The following is a 13,948-nucleotide window of genomic DNA, read 5'->3' as shown; positions in this document are numbered from 1 at the left end:
TAATGCATTTGCTGCTGAATGTTTACATAAAGAATCTATTTATATTTGACAGACCACTAGTTATGCATCTCTCATATAGCTACAAACAAATGAATATCATAGAATACACTGCGGTGTTATACAGTGGGGCAAAAAAGTATTTAGTCAGCCACCAATTGTGCAAGTTCTCCCAATTAAAAAGATGAGAGAGGCCTGTAATTTTCATCATAGGTACATTTCAACTATGACAGACAAAATTAGAAAAAAAAATCCAGAAAATCACAATTGTAGGATTTTTAATGAATATTTGCAAATGATGGTGGAAAATAAGTATTTGGTCACCTACAAACAAGCAAGATTTCTGGCTCTCACATACCTGTAACTTCTTTAAGAGGCTCCTCTGTCCTCTACTCGTTACCTGTATTAATGGCACCTGTTTGAAATTGTTATCAGTATAAAAGACACCTGTCCACAACCTCAAACAGTCACACTCCAAACTCCACTATGGCCAAGACCAAAGAGCTGTCAAAGGACACCAGAAACAAAATTGTAGACCTGCACCAGGCTGGGAAGACTGAATCTGCAATAGGTAAGCAGCTTGGTTTGAAAGAATCAACTGTGGGAGCAATTATTAGGAAATGGAAGACATACAAGACCACTGATAATCTTCCTCGATCTGGGGCTCCACGCAAGATCTCACCCCGTGGGGTCAAAATGATCACAAGAACGGTGAGCAAAAATCCCAGAACCACACGGGGGGACCTAGTGAATGACCTGCAGAGAGCTGGGACCAAAGTAACAAAGCCTACCATCAGTAACACACTACGCCGCCAGGGACTCAAATCCTGCAGTGCCAGACGTGTCCCCCTGCTTAAGCCAGTACACGTCCAGGGCCGTCTGAAGTTTGCTAGAGAGCATTTGGATGAGCCAGAAGAAGATTGGGAGAATGTCATATGGTCAGATGAAACCAAAATATAAAATTTTGGTAAAAACTCAACTCGTCGTGTTTGGAGGACAAAGAATGCTGAGTTGCATCCAAAGAACACCATACCTACTGTGAAGCATGGGGGTGGAAACATCATGCTTTGGGGCTGTTTTTCTGCAAAGGGACCAGGACGACTGATCCGTGTAAAGGAAAGAATGGGGCCATGTATCGTTGAAGATGAAACGTGGCTGGGTCTTTCAGCATGACAATGATCCCAAACACACCGCCCGGGCAACGAAGGACTGGCTTCGTAAGAAGCATTTCAAGGTCCTGGAGTGGCCTAGCCAGTCTCCAGATCTCAACCCCATAGAACATCTTTGGAGGGAGTTGAAAGTCTGTGTTGCCCAGCAACAGCCCCAAAACATCACTGCTCTAGAGGAGATCTGCATGGAGGAATGGGCCAAAATACCAGCAACAGTGTGTGAAAACCTTGTGAAGACTTAAAGAAAACATTTGACTTCTGCCATTGCCAACAAAGGGTATATAACAAAGTATTGAGATAAACTTTTGTTATTGACCAAATACTTATTTTCCACCATAATTTGCAAATAAATTCATTAAAAATCCTACAAAGTGATTTTCTGGATTTTTTTTCTCATTTTGTCTGTCATAGTTGAAGTGTACCTATGATGAAAATTACAGGCCTCTCATCTTTTTAAGTGGGAGAACTTGCGCAATTGGTGGCTGACTAAATACTTTTTTGCCCCACTGTAGGTGTCACATTTATGGGCAAGTTGCAGCTTTGTGCAGGAGGGATAATCCAAGATGTGGGAAGTGTGAAGGAGGACATGGGACAGAGCAATGTGTAGTTTCGATGGAAAAAATGTGTGTGTCAACTGTGCCCATGTTGCGGAGAATTGGAGGTGTCCGGTGCGAGAGAGGCAGGTTGAGGTGGCTAGGGTCAGAGTAGTGCAGAAGATGTCCTATTATGAGGCAGTGAAGAAGGTAGAGGAAGGTGGATAAAGTGTAAGGGATTCTGAGAGGATCCCTGTGAATAGTAGATCTGTGCCAGAACAGAGGGATAGGCTAATGAGCGATATACTGTATGTTTCAGTAAGGTTGGCTCCTTAGCAATGGTTATCAACTGTACCACAGTGATGGAATGTAAGTCACAGAAAATATATGTTGTGGTGGCAGCTGCAGAAAAGTACTTGGGTGTACGATTTGACTTCAGAAGAGTTACAGGGTGTGTTGAGTGGTAGTGTCCCGTCCTCTCAGGTCGTTGGCCTGGGGTAGAATCAGATACGGTTAAAGTAGTGAAATAAGGTGGTGGGTTTTAATGAGTGTAAGGTTAGTTGGTAGGGTAATTAAAAATATTTATTTTTCCCGTTTCCCCTTTTCCTATTTTGTATCACAAAGTGTAATGGATTTAAAATATTGTTCAAAGGATTTTTAAACGTTCAATTAACAAACGTATTTCGAACCTCACGAAGAAGAAGAAGATCATAGCCTGTCGCAATGAGCGTTTCCGTTTCCAACTGTAGTATAACTTTTTGGATTGTCCCTCACTACCATCCGTTCAGTCATCTGTCCAATCACAGACTGAATAGTCAACACTTCCGTATTGCACATGTCTACGGGAGAAAGGAGGAATGTCCACCGAGTTTAATCGCAATAAGTTTGTTAATTGAACGTGTAACGACTATTGTTGTACTGAAAATACAGTAAGTATTACATTAACTTATGTCTAGCAAACTAAACTTTATTCGCAGTTGTCTGTATTTTGTTTTTGCAAGGCGTCTACGGCAATGAGACTTAAGCTAGCAGTACCACTAAGTTGGCAAGTTGGCTAGCAGTACCACAAAGTTGACTTGTACATTGTCATGCATTTCCTCATTTACAATCCAGGACGAACGGTGATCATGCTTGCTTAGTACAAACAGCTGGTCGATTTAGAAACTGCATACTAATAGCTGATGATGCTAGCTAGCTTGGTAACTTTAAAATTGTCTGGGTGACTTTTTACATTTTGACTTGTAACGTTACATTGTCATGCATTTCCCCACTCACAGTCCAGGACGAACTGTGAGCATGCTTGTTTAGTTTACAAGCAGCAGATCGTTTTATAAACTACATACTAATAGCTGATGGTGCTTGCTAGCTAGCTAACTAACTCGGTCTTAAAACTGTATTAGAATCAGACCTGTTGATGAATGTTTTAACACAAGGGCCTCTCAGTTCTTTCTAAATAGTCCACAGGGGGATTTAAATATTTTACTGGCTAACTAGAAATCATCCTCACCTGGCCTGGCGTTATCTGATAAGCCAGCAGAAGGGGACAGGAAAGCAGAGGGTAGCCAAGCTAGTGTTAATCCACATGCCCATCATCCTCATGTGTCCACTGTCAAGTTAACTGGGTAACCTTCAGGAAAACTAGGAGAATCAGCTATGCTTTGTACCAGTCATTTATGCATTTATGCCTCAACTAATCTATTAGCCTAATGCATAGACCTTATTCACACAAGTCATAAACTGTTATCTGTACTACCGCACGGCAGGCGGTACCTACTGCCAACAGGACCCTGAACAGCTTCTACTCCTTAGCCAGAAGACTGTTATCTGTACTACCGCACGGCAGGCGGTACCTACTGCCAACAGGACCCTGAACAGCATCTACCCCTTAGCCATAAGACTGTTAAATAGTAACCAAATATCTACCTTTTGAGTCATCACATACTCTGCAGATACTGCTTATTATCTATCCTGTTGCCTAAACACTTTACCCCTACCTATATGTAAATATCTACCTCAATTACATTGACTCTGTACTGGTACTCTGTGTATATAGTCATGTTATAATTGACTCAGTACTGGTACTCTGTGTATACAGCCATGTTATCATTGACTCAGTACTGGTACTCTGTGTATATAGTCATGTTATAATTGACTCAGTACTGGTACCCCGTGTATATAGCCATGTTATCATTGACTCAGTACTGGTACTCTGTGTATACAGCCATGTTATCATTGACTCAGTACTGGTACTCTGTGTATATAGTCATGTTATAATTGACTCAGTACTGGTACCCCGTGTATATAGCCATGTTATCATTGACTCAGTACTGGTACTCTGTGTATATAGTCATGTTATCATTGACTCAGTACTGGTACGCCGTGTATATAGCCATGTTATCATTAACTCAGTACTGGTACTCTGTGTATATAGTCATGTTATCATTGACTCAGTACTGGTACTCTGTGTATATAGTCATGTTATCATTGACTCAGTACTGGTACTCTGTGTATATAGTCATGTTATAATTGACTCAGTACTGGTACCCCGTGTATATAGCCATGTTATCATTGACTCAATACTGGTACCCCGTGTATATAGCCATGTTATCATTGACTCAGTACTGGTACTCTGTGTATATAGTCATGTTATCATTGACTCAGTACTGGTACCCCGTGTATATAGTCATGTTATCATTGACTCAGTACTGGTACTCTGTGTATATAGTCATGTTATCATTGACTCAGTACTGGTACTCTGTGTATATAGTCATGTTATCATTGACTCAGTACTGGTACTCTGTGTATATAGCCATGTTATCATTGACTCAGTACTGGTACTCTGTGTATATAGTCATGTTATCATTGACTCAGTACTGGTACCCCATGTATATAGTCATGTTATCATTGACTCAGTACTGGTACCCCGTGTATATAGGCATGTTATCATTGACTCAGTACTGGTACTCTGTGTATATAGTCATGTTATCATTGACTCAGTACTGGTACCCCGTGTATATAGCCATGTTATCATTGACTCAGTACTGGTACCCCGTGTATATAGCCATGTTATCATTGACTCAGTACTGGTACCCCGTGTATATAGCCATGTTATCATTGACTCAGTACTGGTACCCCGTGTATATAGCCATGTTATCATTGACTCAGTACTGGTACTCTGTGTATATAGTCATGTTATCATTGACTCAGTATTGGTACTCTGTGTATATAGTCATGTTATAATTGACTCAGTACTGGTACCCCGTGTATATAGCCATGTTATCATTAACTCAGTACTGGTACTCTGTGTATATAGCCATGTTATCATTGACTCAGTACTGGTACCCTGTGTATATAGTCATGTTATCATTGACTCAGTACTGGTACCCTGTGTATATAGTCATGTTATCATTGACTCAGTACTGGTACCCTGTGTATATAGCCATGTTATCATTGACTCAGTACTGGTACTCTGTGTATATAGCCATGTTATCATTGACTCAGTACTGGTACTCTGTGTATACAGCCATGTTATCATTGACTCAGTACTGGTACTCTGTGTATATAACCATGTTGTAATTGACTCAGTACTGGTACTCTGTGTATATAGCCATGTTATCATTGACTCAGTACTGGTACTCTGTGTATATAGCCATGTTATCATTGACTCAGTACTGGTACTCTGTGTATACAGCCATGTTATCATTGACTCAGTACTGGTACTCTGTGTATACAGCTAAGTAATCGTTACTCATTGTGTATTTATTATTTTTTGTCTTTCTATTATTCTCTCTGCATTGTGGGAAGGGCCCGTAAGTAAGCATTTCACTGTTAGTCTACACCTGTTTACAGAGCATGTGACTAATGCAATTATTAATTCATTGGTATTGCTCATTTCATACAAATTGTATTAGTTCTATTATTTTAAAGGCTAGTTGTCTAATGTAATTAGACTGCCATTAGGTTACAATGTCTTCGAGAGTGATAGCGAATGCTGTATACTTATCTGCAGTTGTGAAATAACTAATGAGCACTAATGAGCACCTTAGAAAGCTCTAACACAATGAATGACATGTTTTACTTTGAGTTTTTTGGACAGGCGGGAACCATGGCTTCCCGAGCTGGACCTCGAGCTACTGGCACAGATGGAAGTGACTTTCAGCACCGCGAGAGAGTGGCCTCACACTACCAGATGAGGTTCGCTCTCATTTGAATGTTAATGCATTTTAGTCATTTAGCAGACGCTCTTATCCAGACCGGCTTACAGGAGCGATTAGGGTTAAGTGCCTACATAAAACAAGATGACAGGTTTTGTTCACAGTGACCCATTTGAAACATCACATTCTTGTGCTTCTCCTCTGTTTTTCTCATCAGTGTCGCCCTCAAGTCCGAGATCCGTAAGCTGAACATCGTCCATGTTCTGATCTGGCTCCTCTTAGCTGCCCAGGTGACAGTGAGCCAGCTGAACCTAGTGTCCCACAGTGTGGTGGCTGCTCCCTACCAGTGGGAGTACCCCTACCTGCTCAGTGTCATCCCCTCCCTCTTCAGCTTCATGGCCCTGCCCAAAAACAACATCAGCTACCTGGTGATCTCCATGATCAGTGCCGGCCTCTTCTGCATAGCACCGCTCATCTACGGGGGCATGGAGATGTTCCCGGTGGCCCAGCAGCTGTACCGCCACGGCAAGGCCTACCGCTTCATCTTCGGCTTCTCTGCCGTGTCCGTCATGTACCTGGTGATGGTGATCGCGGTGCAGGTGCACGGCTGGCAGATCTACTACAGCAAGAAGCTGCTAGACGCCTGGTTCACCTCCACACAAGACAAGAAGAAGAAATGAGGATAGAGGACTAAATTATTTAAACAACTGACAAGGAATGACTATTGCTGCCTGCCACTGTCTGACACCACTTCTAGGCCCATCTTCCATCTATATTTGAATTCTACATCCCCATCCCTAATTGATAGTTGTAGGACTAATTGGAATACTCAGACTGTCCTGTCGTCTTCCTGGTAACCCTCTAACCTCCATTATCTCATCTCTTGGCTCTGGTGCCTGTGGACAGATTAAGACTGGAGTTGTCTGAGACTCCAGGGTTTAATGTTGACCTGTTCTGCTGCCTTTAGAAACCGTCCTCTTTATGTCTCAGTCCTGATCTATGGAGCTGGCTGCCATAATCTGTGAGGGATACAGTTGTGTCTTTGGCTATGCCGGATTAGGTGATATGGCATGCTGTTCTATAAAATAATTTCTCTGTAACTAATATTACCTGATTTGAGCTAATAAGGTAAATAATTACCTAGAAAGTCAGGGAACCACAAAATAATGTTTATAGAGCTGTTATCTTCCGAATAAACTCTTAAAGACCTGGTAATCTTTTACATCAATAGTAGTCCGTATTTAATCGTTGCCTTATTCAGTCTCATCTGAAAGTTGTACATTCTTGGTTATCTTCACGAACCCTGGCTAACAAGTTGAATCAGCAATACAAAATGTGGTGTATTTATTTACTAAATAATCACACAGAATTACATCTACACAGAATGGATCATACATTGATTACAAATGTCATAAAGGATAACGTCCCTAGCGGACGGAACAGATATGACGGCTGGTTACATACAGAAAGGGGGTTGGGGAGCAAAAAGATTGTGTCTATCGGGCTGTAGGCAGCTACTCTATCGTAAATACGGAATCTTATGCATTCTAAATAACCGCCCATTTGGAAAAGGAAAATGTAATAAATATTTACTCTGAGCTGCGCTTCGATCGGTTGGTCGTAGATGGGAGGCCGGGTTGTCCTTTGAAGAATGTCTGGTGGTAGAACGGCTACTTGGTAGTACTGTCGTCGTGTGGTAGGACTGATACTCTGTCCGTCCTCTCCTTGCCCACATCTACAGCTGCTGCGCTAACACAATGGCTAGGAGGTATCACTTCTTTAATGAATAAGAGTTCAAAGTTCATGCCATACTTTAAGCTCATGCTATATTCTGGCTGGTATAGTCGAAATTCAACCTTCTGGCATGTAGGTCGTCACCTTCACATTGAAATTCGATGCTAATTTCGTTAGGTTCTTTCTGAGGTTGGTTCTGTAGGTGGTACTTGTCCTTTCAACGTGGGGACCTCAAGTCCGCACGTCCTTGGAACAGAAAGTTACATTTTCAGAAAGGGGCTTATATAGGGTTGGGAGAGAGGGCCGTGTTTCATAGTTTACAACCGATGTCTGTTCACATGGGCGGGGCCACTGAGTTGAGCAAAGTTCACTCATGAAAACCAATTCTCATTTAGAAGCTAAAATTACATTTAATATTTTCACAAATAGTTTCATATTTAAACATTTAAATTGCACAACAATTCCATGTGAATCTGATAACTAGAATGTGTAGACTTTCCAAGATACAGTTTGTTGTCCTATCATCAGTAATAATGTCTCAGACGCCAACTGATCTGACATTCATTAAGTACCAATGCATATTTTCAACTGGTTGGATTGCTGAAATAGGGTTCCGATTCCCACCTTTTGATGTTCCCAGACTCTGTTAACAAAGGGATTCTCAATAGTTACATCGGTAGAGTAGAGAGAGGAAAAAGGGGAAAGGTATTTATGGGGGTCATAAACCTCCCCCAACAGGCCAACGTCATGACACAGTAGCATCAATGAGGACATTGTTTCAGACTATTTTTATCCAAACTATTTAGATTTATCACTAAGCTGTTGTTTACAGACTGTCAATAGACTACTATCAGGTCTCAGATACAGTTGATAACAATAGCTTTTGCTATCAACTCTACCATTCCATTTATTGGCAGTGATAATGACATCTCTCAAAGTACAGTAGAAAACATTTCTACACTGATGCAGACACAATGAAACTGGAACAGCATGGATCATCTCCTATGTTTATAGCAACTGGCACTATGTATCCTTGTTTATGTTGTTTACAGAGTTAATTATCTTTTTTAAAGTCTCTTTACAACGGGGATCTCAGCACATCATCTGCCATTCCAACCTCCATTGACATAACTACCTCAACTACTTACACTCAAACTGACAGTCCAGCTACAGATACTTCTGGATGAAAGGAGGATACCTAGTCAGTTGTACAACTGAAATGTCTCCCACAGTTAACCCAAACCCTCTGAATCAGAGAGGTGTGGGGGGTTGCCATAATCAACATCCACTTCTTCAGCTCCCGGGGAACAGTAGGTTAACTGCTTTGCTCAGTGGTAGAACAACAGATTTTTACCTTGTCAGCTTGGGGATTTGTTCTAGAAATATTTCAGTTACTGGTCCAACGCCCTAACAACTAGGCTACCTGAGGATTTCCTTGCTTGCTAATGGCCTTATACAGCTTGTTGCGTGCGGTCTAAGTGCCGGCATCGGTTTTTAGTGGGAAATAGACGGCTAAGAATATAGATAAACTCTCTTCCTACTGTAGATAGTGTAGTCTACAGCTTATCATGAGGTACTCTACCTCAGGCAAGCAATGCTTTGAGACTTCCTTAATATTAGACATTGTGCACCAGCTGTTATTGACAAATAGACACACACACCCACCTCTTGTCTTACCAGACGTAGCTGTTCTGTTCTGCCGATGCATGGAGAAGCCAGCCAGTTCTATATTATCCATGTCGTGGTTCAGCCACGACTCTGTGAAACATAAGATATTACAGTTTTTAATGTTCTGCTGGTAGGATAATCTCAAACTGAGATCATCCAGTTTATTTTCCAGTGATTGCACGTTGGCCAATAGAACGGATGGTAGAGATGGGTCACCCACTCGCCAACAAATTCTCACAAGGCATCCCGATCTCCGCCCCCTGTATTTCCGTCTTTGCTTCACGGGAATGACAAGGACTCGGGCCTGGTCTTTGGGAAGCACTATATCCTTCGCGTCAGACTCATTAAAGAAAAAACATCTTTGTCCAGTGTGAGGTGAGTAATCACAGTTCTGATATCCAGATGCTCTTTTCGGTCATAAGAGACCGTAGCAGCAACATTATGTACAAAATAAGTTACAAACAATGCAAAACAACAAACATAGCACAGTTGATGGCTGCCCTTTACGGGCTCCGAACCCCCTCCAGCGCCATTATCGTTATCCAACCTACCAGGCAGTCTGAGGTCCTTAGCGCTCTGGAGCAGGTCTTCATCAAGGATTGCTCTGTACTTTGCTCCGTTCATCTTTCCCACGTTCCTGACTGGTCTCCCAGCCCCTGCCGCTGAAAAACATCCCCACAGCATGATGCTGCCACCACCATGCTTCACCATAGGGATGGTGTCAGGTTTCCTCCAGACGTGATGCTTGGCATTCAGGCCAAAGAGTTCAATCTTGGTTTCATTTTGGCAAACCCCAAGTGTGCTGTCATGTGACTTTTACTGAGGAGTGACTTCCATCTGGCCACTCTACCATAAAGGCCTGATTAGTGGAGTGCTGCAGAGATGGTTGTCCTTCTGGAAAGTTCTCCCATCTCCAGAGGAACACTGTCAGAATGACCATCGTGGTTCTTGGTCACCTCCCTGACCAAGGCCCTTCTCCACTGATTGCTCAGTTTGGCCGGGTGGCCAGCTCTAGGAAGAGTCATGGTGGTTCCAAACTTCTTCCATTTAAGAATGATGGAGGCCACTGTTCTTGGGCACCTTCAATCCTACAGAAATGTTTTTGTACCCTTCCCCAGATCTGTGCCGCGACACAATCCAGTCTTGGAGCTCTACAGACAATTCCTTTGACCTCATGGCTTGTTTTTTTCTCTGACATACAATGTCAACTGTGGGACCTTATATAGACAAGTGTGTGCCTTTCCAAATCATGTCCAATCAATTGAATTTACCACAGGTGGACTCCAATCAAGTTGTAGAAACATGTCAAGGATGATCAATGGAAACAGGATGCACCTGAGCTCAATTTTGATTTCTTACAGCAAAGGGTGAATACTTTTTTTTAAATAAGGTATTTCTGTTTTGGGTTTCAATAAATTTGCAAAAATGTCTAAACCTCTTTTCGCTTTGTTATTATGGGGTATTGTTTGTACATTGATGAGGAAACAATTGTATTTATTCCATTTTAGAAAAAGACTAAGGTAACACAATGTGTAAAAAGTCAGGGGTCTGAATACTTTCCGAATGCTCTGTATATGGCTGCATGCATGGGCTCCTGAGTGGCACAGAGGTCTAAGGCACTACATCTCAGTTCTAGTGGCGTCACTACAGACCCTGGTTCGATTCCAGGCTGTCTCACATCGGACTGTGATTGGGAGTCACATAGGCCGGTGCACAATAGGCCCAGCGTCGTCCGGGATTGGCCGGGGTAGGCCGTCGTTATAAGAAAAATAATTGACTTGTCTAGTTAAATAAAATGCAAAACTACCAGGCAATAACATCATTCTGTCTTTTAGGACTGCCTGCGGTTGTGGTGGCCCTCACCTTAGGAATTAGTTACAGAGTGGATGATCCACTGGGATACATGCAGGAGGAATTGTGAGTTAATACTGTACTGTACTACTTCTCTGTATTATACTGTACTGCCCATAGGAAAACAATCTGTTGTTCACTCGGATATCCTCCAGATCTTTTGTGACTACCTAGAGCTTCTCAATTCGGAATCATTCTGTGACCATTTGTGTCTGGGTTATTGCTCCTAAAGGCCCCTTGGGAGAAATATTGAGATGTTAGAGACTTCTATGATACATATATAGGACACATGAAGTTGAATTGAGATTATCGTTTTGGCAGTATTTGAGAAGTATGATCAGCAGAGGTCTCATCATTGTAAACCGTTGAGCTCATCCTTGCCTCTGTTATTTTAGAGGAGACAAGTTTGAGACTTTTATTAGGCTAATGATCTTTGTCTGAGGGGATCATTTCAGAAATGTCTAAGAAGTATGAGCCATAAAGGAGATCTCTACATTGTATGTGCAACGTCTCATCCTCGTCTCATTTATCTTAAAATGACTACAGAAGCAATACATCAGCTTGATTAATGAGATGAGACAATTGATAATTTAATTTGTTAGCATTCATTTGCAGTATTAATGATTAGCTGTTCAAAACAAGAATGAAAACTGATACAGTTCAACAAATGTATTCAACAGTGCTTATTATATCAACAAAGCATCTCACTTTTCATTCCCAGCACTCCCTTTTGCACACTGCTGCTACTTGCTATTTATTATCTATGCATAGTCACTTCACCCCCTCCTACATGTACAAATGAGCTCAACTAACCTGTACCCCTGCACACTGACTCGGTACCGGTGACCCCTGTATATAGACTCGTTATTATTATTGCATTACTTTTTATTTTAGTCTACTTGGTAAATATATTCTTAACTCTTCTTGAACTACACTGTTGGTTAAGGGCTTGTAGGTAAGCATTTCATGGTAAAGTCTACACTTGTTGTATTTGGCGCATGTGACAAAGTTTGATTTGAGATTGGTTTCCATTAACTGTAAGAATGTAAATACAATGAATATACAGCATATGCTCTTGTACATATGCTCTTGTACATATGCTCTTGTATTAGTTAAACCCCAAAATAATATTGTAGAGATGAAAATAGGCAGTTGTCACCCACCAGATGTAGTCAACAAAAAGTCTAACCTACATGTGACACCAAGTACATAGCAGTATGTTCTTAAATGAACCTTATTGCAAATATGAACATTGTACACAAACAAAAATATTTGAGTCACTACTCTGTCCTGCTCTGGTCCTACACTTGTTGATGAATGCCTCCATCGATTCCGGTCCAACCATCCAAGGAAGCACATCGCAAGACAGGCTGGAATAAAGTATATAAAACATTTCATGAATATTTTGACAAATAACACCTGACATTTCTACTCAAGGACTCAGTATGCAAAACACAAACATCTTAAAAAAAACATTGGGGATTTTAGTTTGTTTTAGAGGTATTTAAGATACAGTTTTCAGAAACTTGATTTGACTTGATTGCAGAGATGAATTAGCATATAACATACGTAAATCCTTTTCATCAAGAATCAATCCTAATTTGCTGTAGGCAGTTAAGGAACAAAGTAACCTAGCTTTGAGAAAATACTTACTTAGAATTCCGCTGACCTTCTTCCGGTCGAGGACTCGCTTCCCCTCGGGGATCTTGCCATGGCGTCCAAAGGCAAATGAATTGACACATTCTTCCACTGAGAAAAAACAGTCAAAAAGGATATGAAACAGATGCAAGAAATCTTGCCTAGATGCCTGATGGATGGCAGCAAGGTGGAAGGATGAGAGGAACATGCCACTGTCAGGAAACAACTCTCGCTCGCCGGACAGCACCGATGGCTTTCTCTCCTGTAGCTCACAGTGTTGCTCTCCAACGATGTGCAGCTCTCGGATCTGGACTGGGTCTGAGATGAGACAATAGCACATACAGTACATTCATTATGATTAGGCCCAATCACTCTTCCAAATGTAAAAAAACAAACAAACAGAAATGGGGTTGGAGAAGTTGTTCAAAATGATTTACAATTCAACTTCACAAAATAAAGTTTGATAGGTGACATGATATTAATTACTTACCTATTCTCAAAATTACTTCCTCCATCCTTCCCTTGTCACACAGGATTTTTTCAACCTCATCCCTCATCACATAGCTGCCGTGCGGCTGGTGTGAGCTGACCCACTGGAGCTGGTGTGTGCTGTCCCACTGAGGCTGGTGTGTGCTGTCCCATTTGGGCTGGTGTGTGCTGTCCCATTTGGGCTGGTGTGTGCTGTCCCACTGAGGCTGGTGTGTGCTGTCCCACTGAGGCTGGTGCTTTCCATCCAGTGAGGGCTGGTGTGTGCTGTCCCACTGAGGCTGGTGCTTTCCATCCAGTGAGGGCTGGTGTGTGCTGTCCCACTGAGGCTGGTGCTTTCCATCCAGTGAGGGCTGGTGTGTGCTGCCCCACTGGAGCTGGTGTGTGCTGTCCCACTGAGGCTGGTGTGTGCTGTCCCACTTAGGCTGGTGCTTTCCATCCAGTGAGGGCTGGTGTGTGCTGTCCCACTGTGGCTGGTGTGTGCTGTCCCACTGAGGTTGGTGCGTTCCATCCAGTGAGGGCTGGTGTGTGCTGTCCCACTGAGGCTGGTGCGTTCCATCCAGTGAGGGCTTGTGCATGCTGTCCCACTGGGACTGGTGAATTCCATCCAGTGAGGGCTTGTGCATGCTGTCCCACTGGGGCTGGTGTGTGCTGTCCCACTGGGAATGGTGCATTCCATCCAGTGAGGGCTTGTGCATGCTGTCCCACTGGGGCTGGT

General features: G+C 42.3%; 1 protein-coding gene across 2 annotated transcripts; it reads left to right on the top strand.

The window, feature by feature from the left end:
• Nucleotides 1–2,483: 2,483 nt before the first annotated feature.
• LOC110495490 (protein jagunal homolog 1-B) lies at nt 2,484–7,081 on the top strand. Of its 2 annotated transcripts, none has more exons than XM_021570766.2 (3): nt 2,484–2,628; nt 5,784–5,893; nt 6,071–7,081. In XM_021570766.2, exons 2-3 carry the CDS (start codon nt 5,805–5,807, stop codon nt 6,531–6,533), a joined length of 552 nt encoding a protein of 183 aa, XP_021426441.1. In that variant the 5' UTR covers nt 2,484–2,628; nt 5,784–5,804; the 3' UTR covers nt 6,534–7,081. The 2 variants fall into 2 exon arrangements, with proteins under 2 accessions (XP_021426441.1, XP_021426442.1); XM_021570767.2 differs by having other exon boundaries at nt 2,492–2,628; nt 5,796–5,893.
• Nucleotides 7,082–13,948: the final 6,867 nt, after the last annotated feature.

The sequence above is a fragment of the Oncorhynchus mykiss genome, chromosome 18 (assembly GCF_013265735.2).
Source record: "Oncorhynchus mykiss isolate Arlee chromosome 18, USDA_OmykA_1.1, whole genome shotgun sequence".
NCBI classification, from domain to species: Eukaryota; Metazoa; Chordata; class Actinopteri; order Salmoniformes; family Salmonidae; genus Oncorhynchus; species Oncorhynchus mykiss.
Note: the sequence above shows the minus strand (reverse complement) of the source record. Positions and strands in the feature narration are given on the sequence as shown.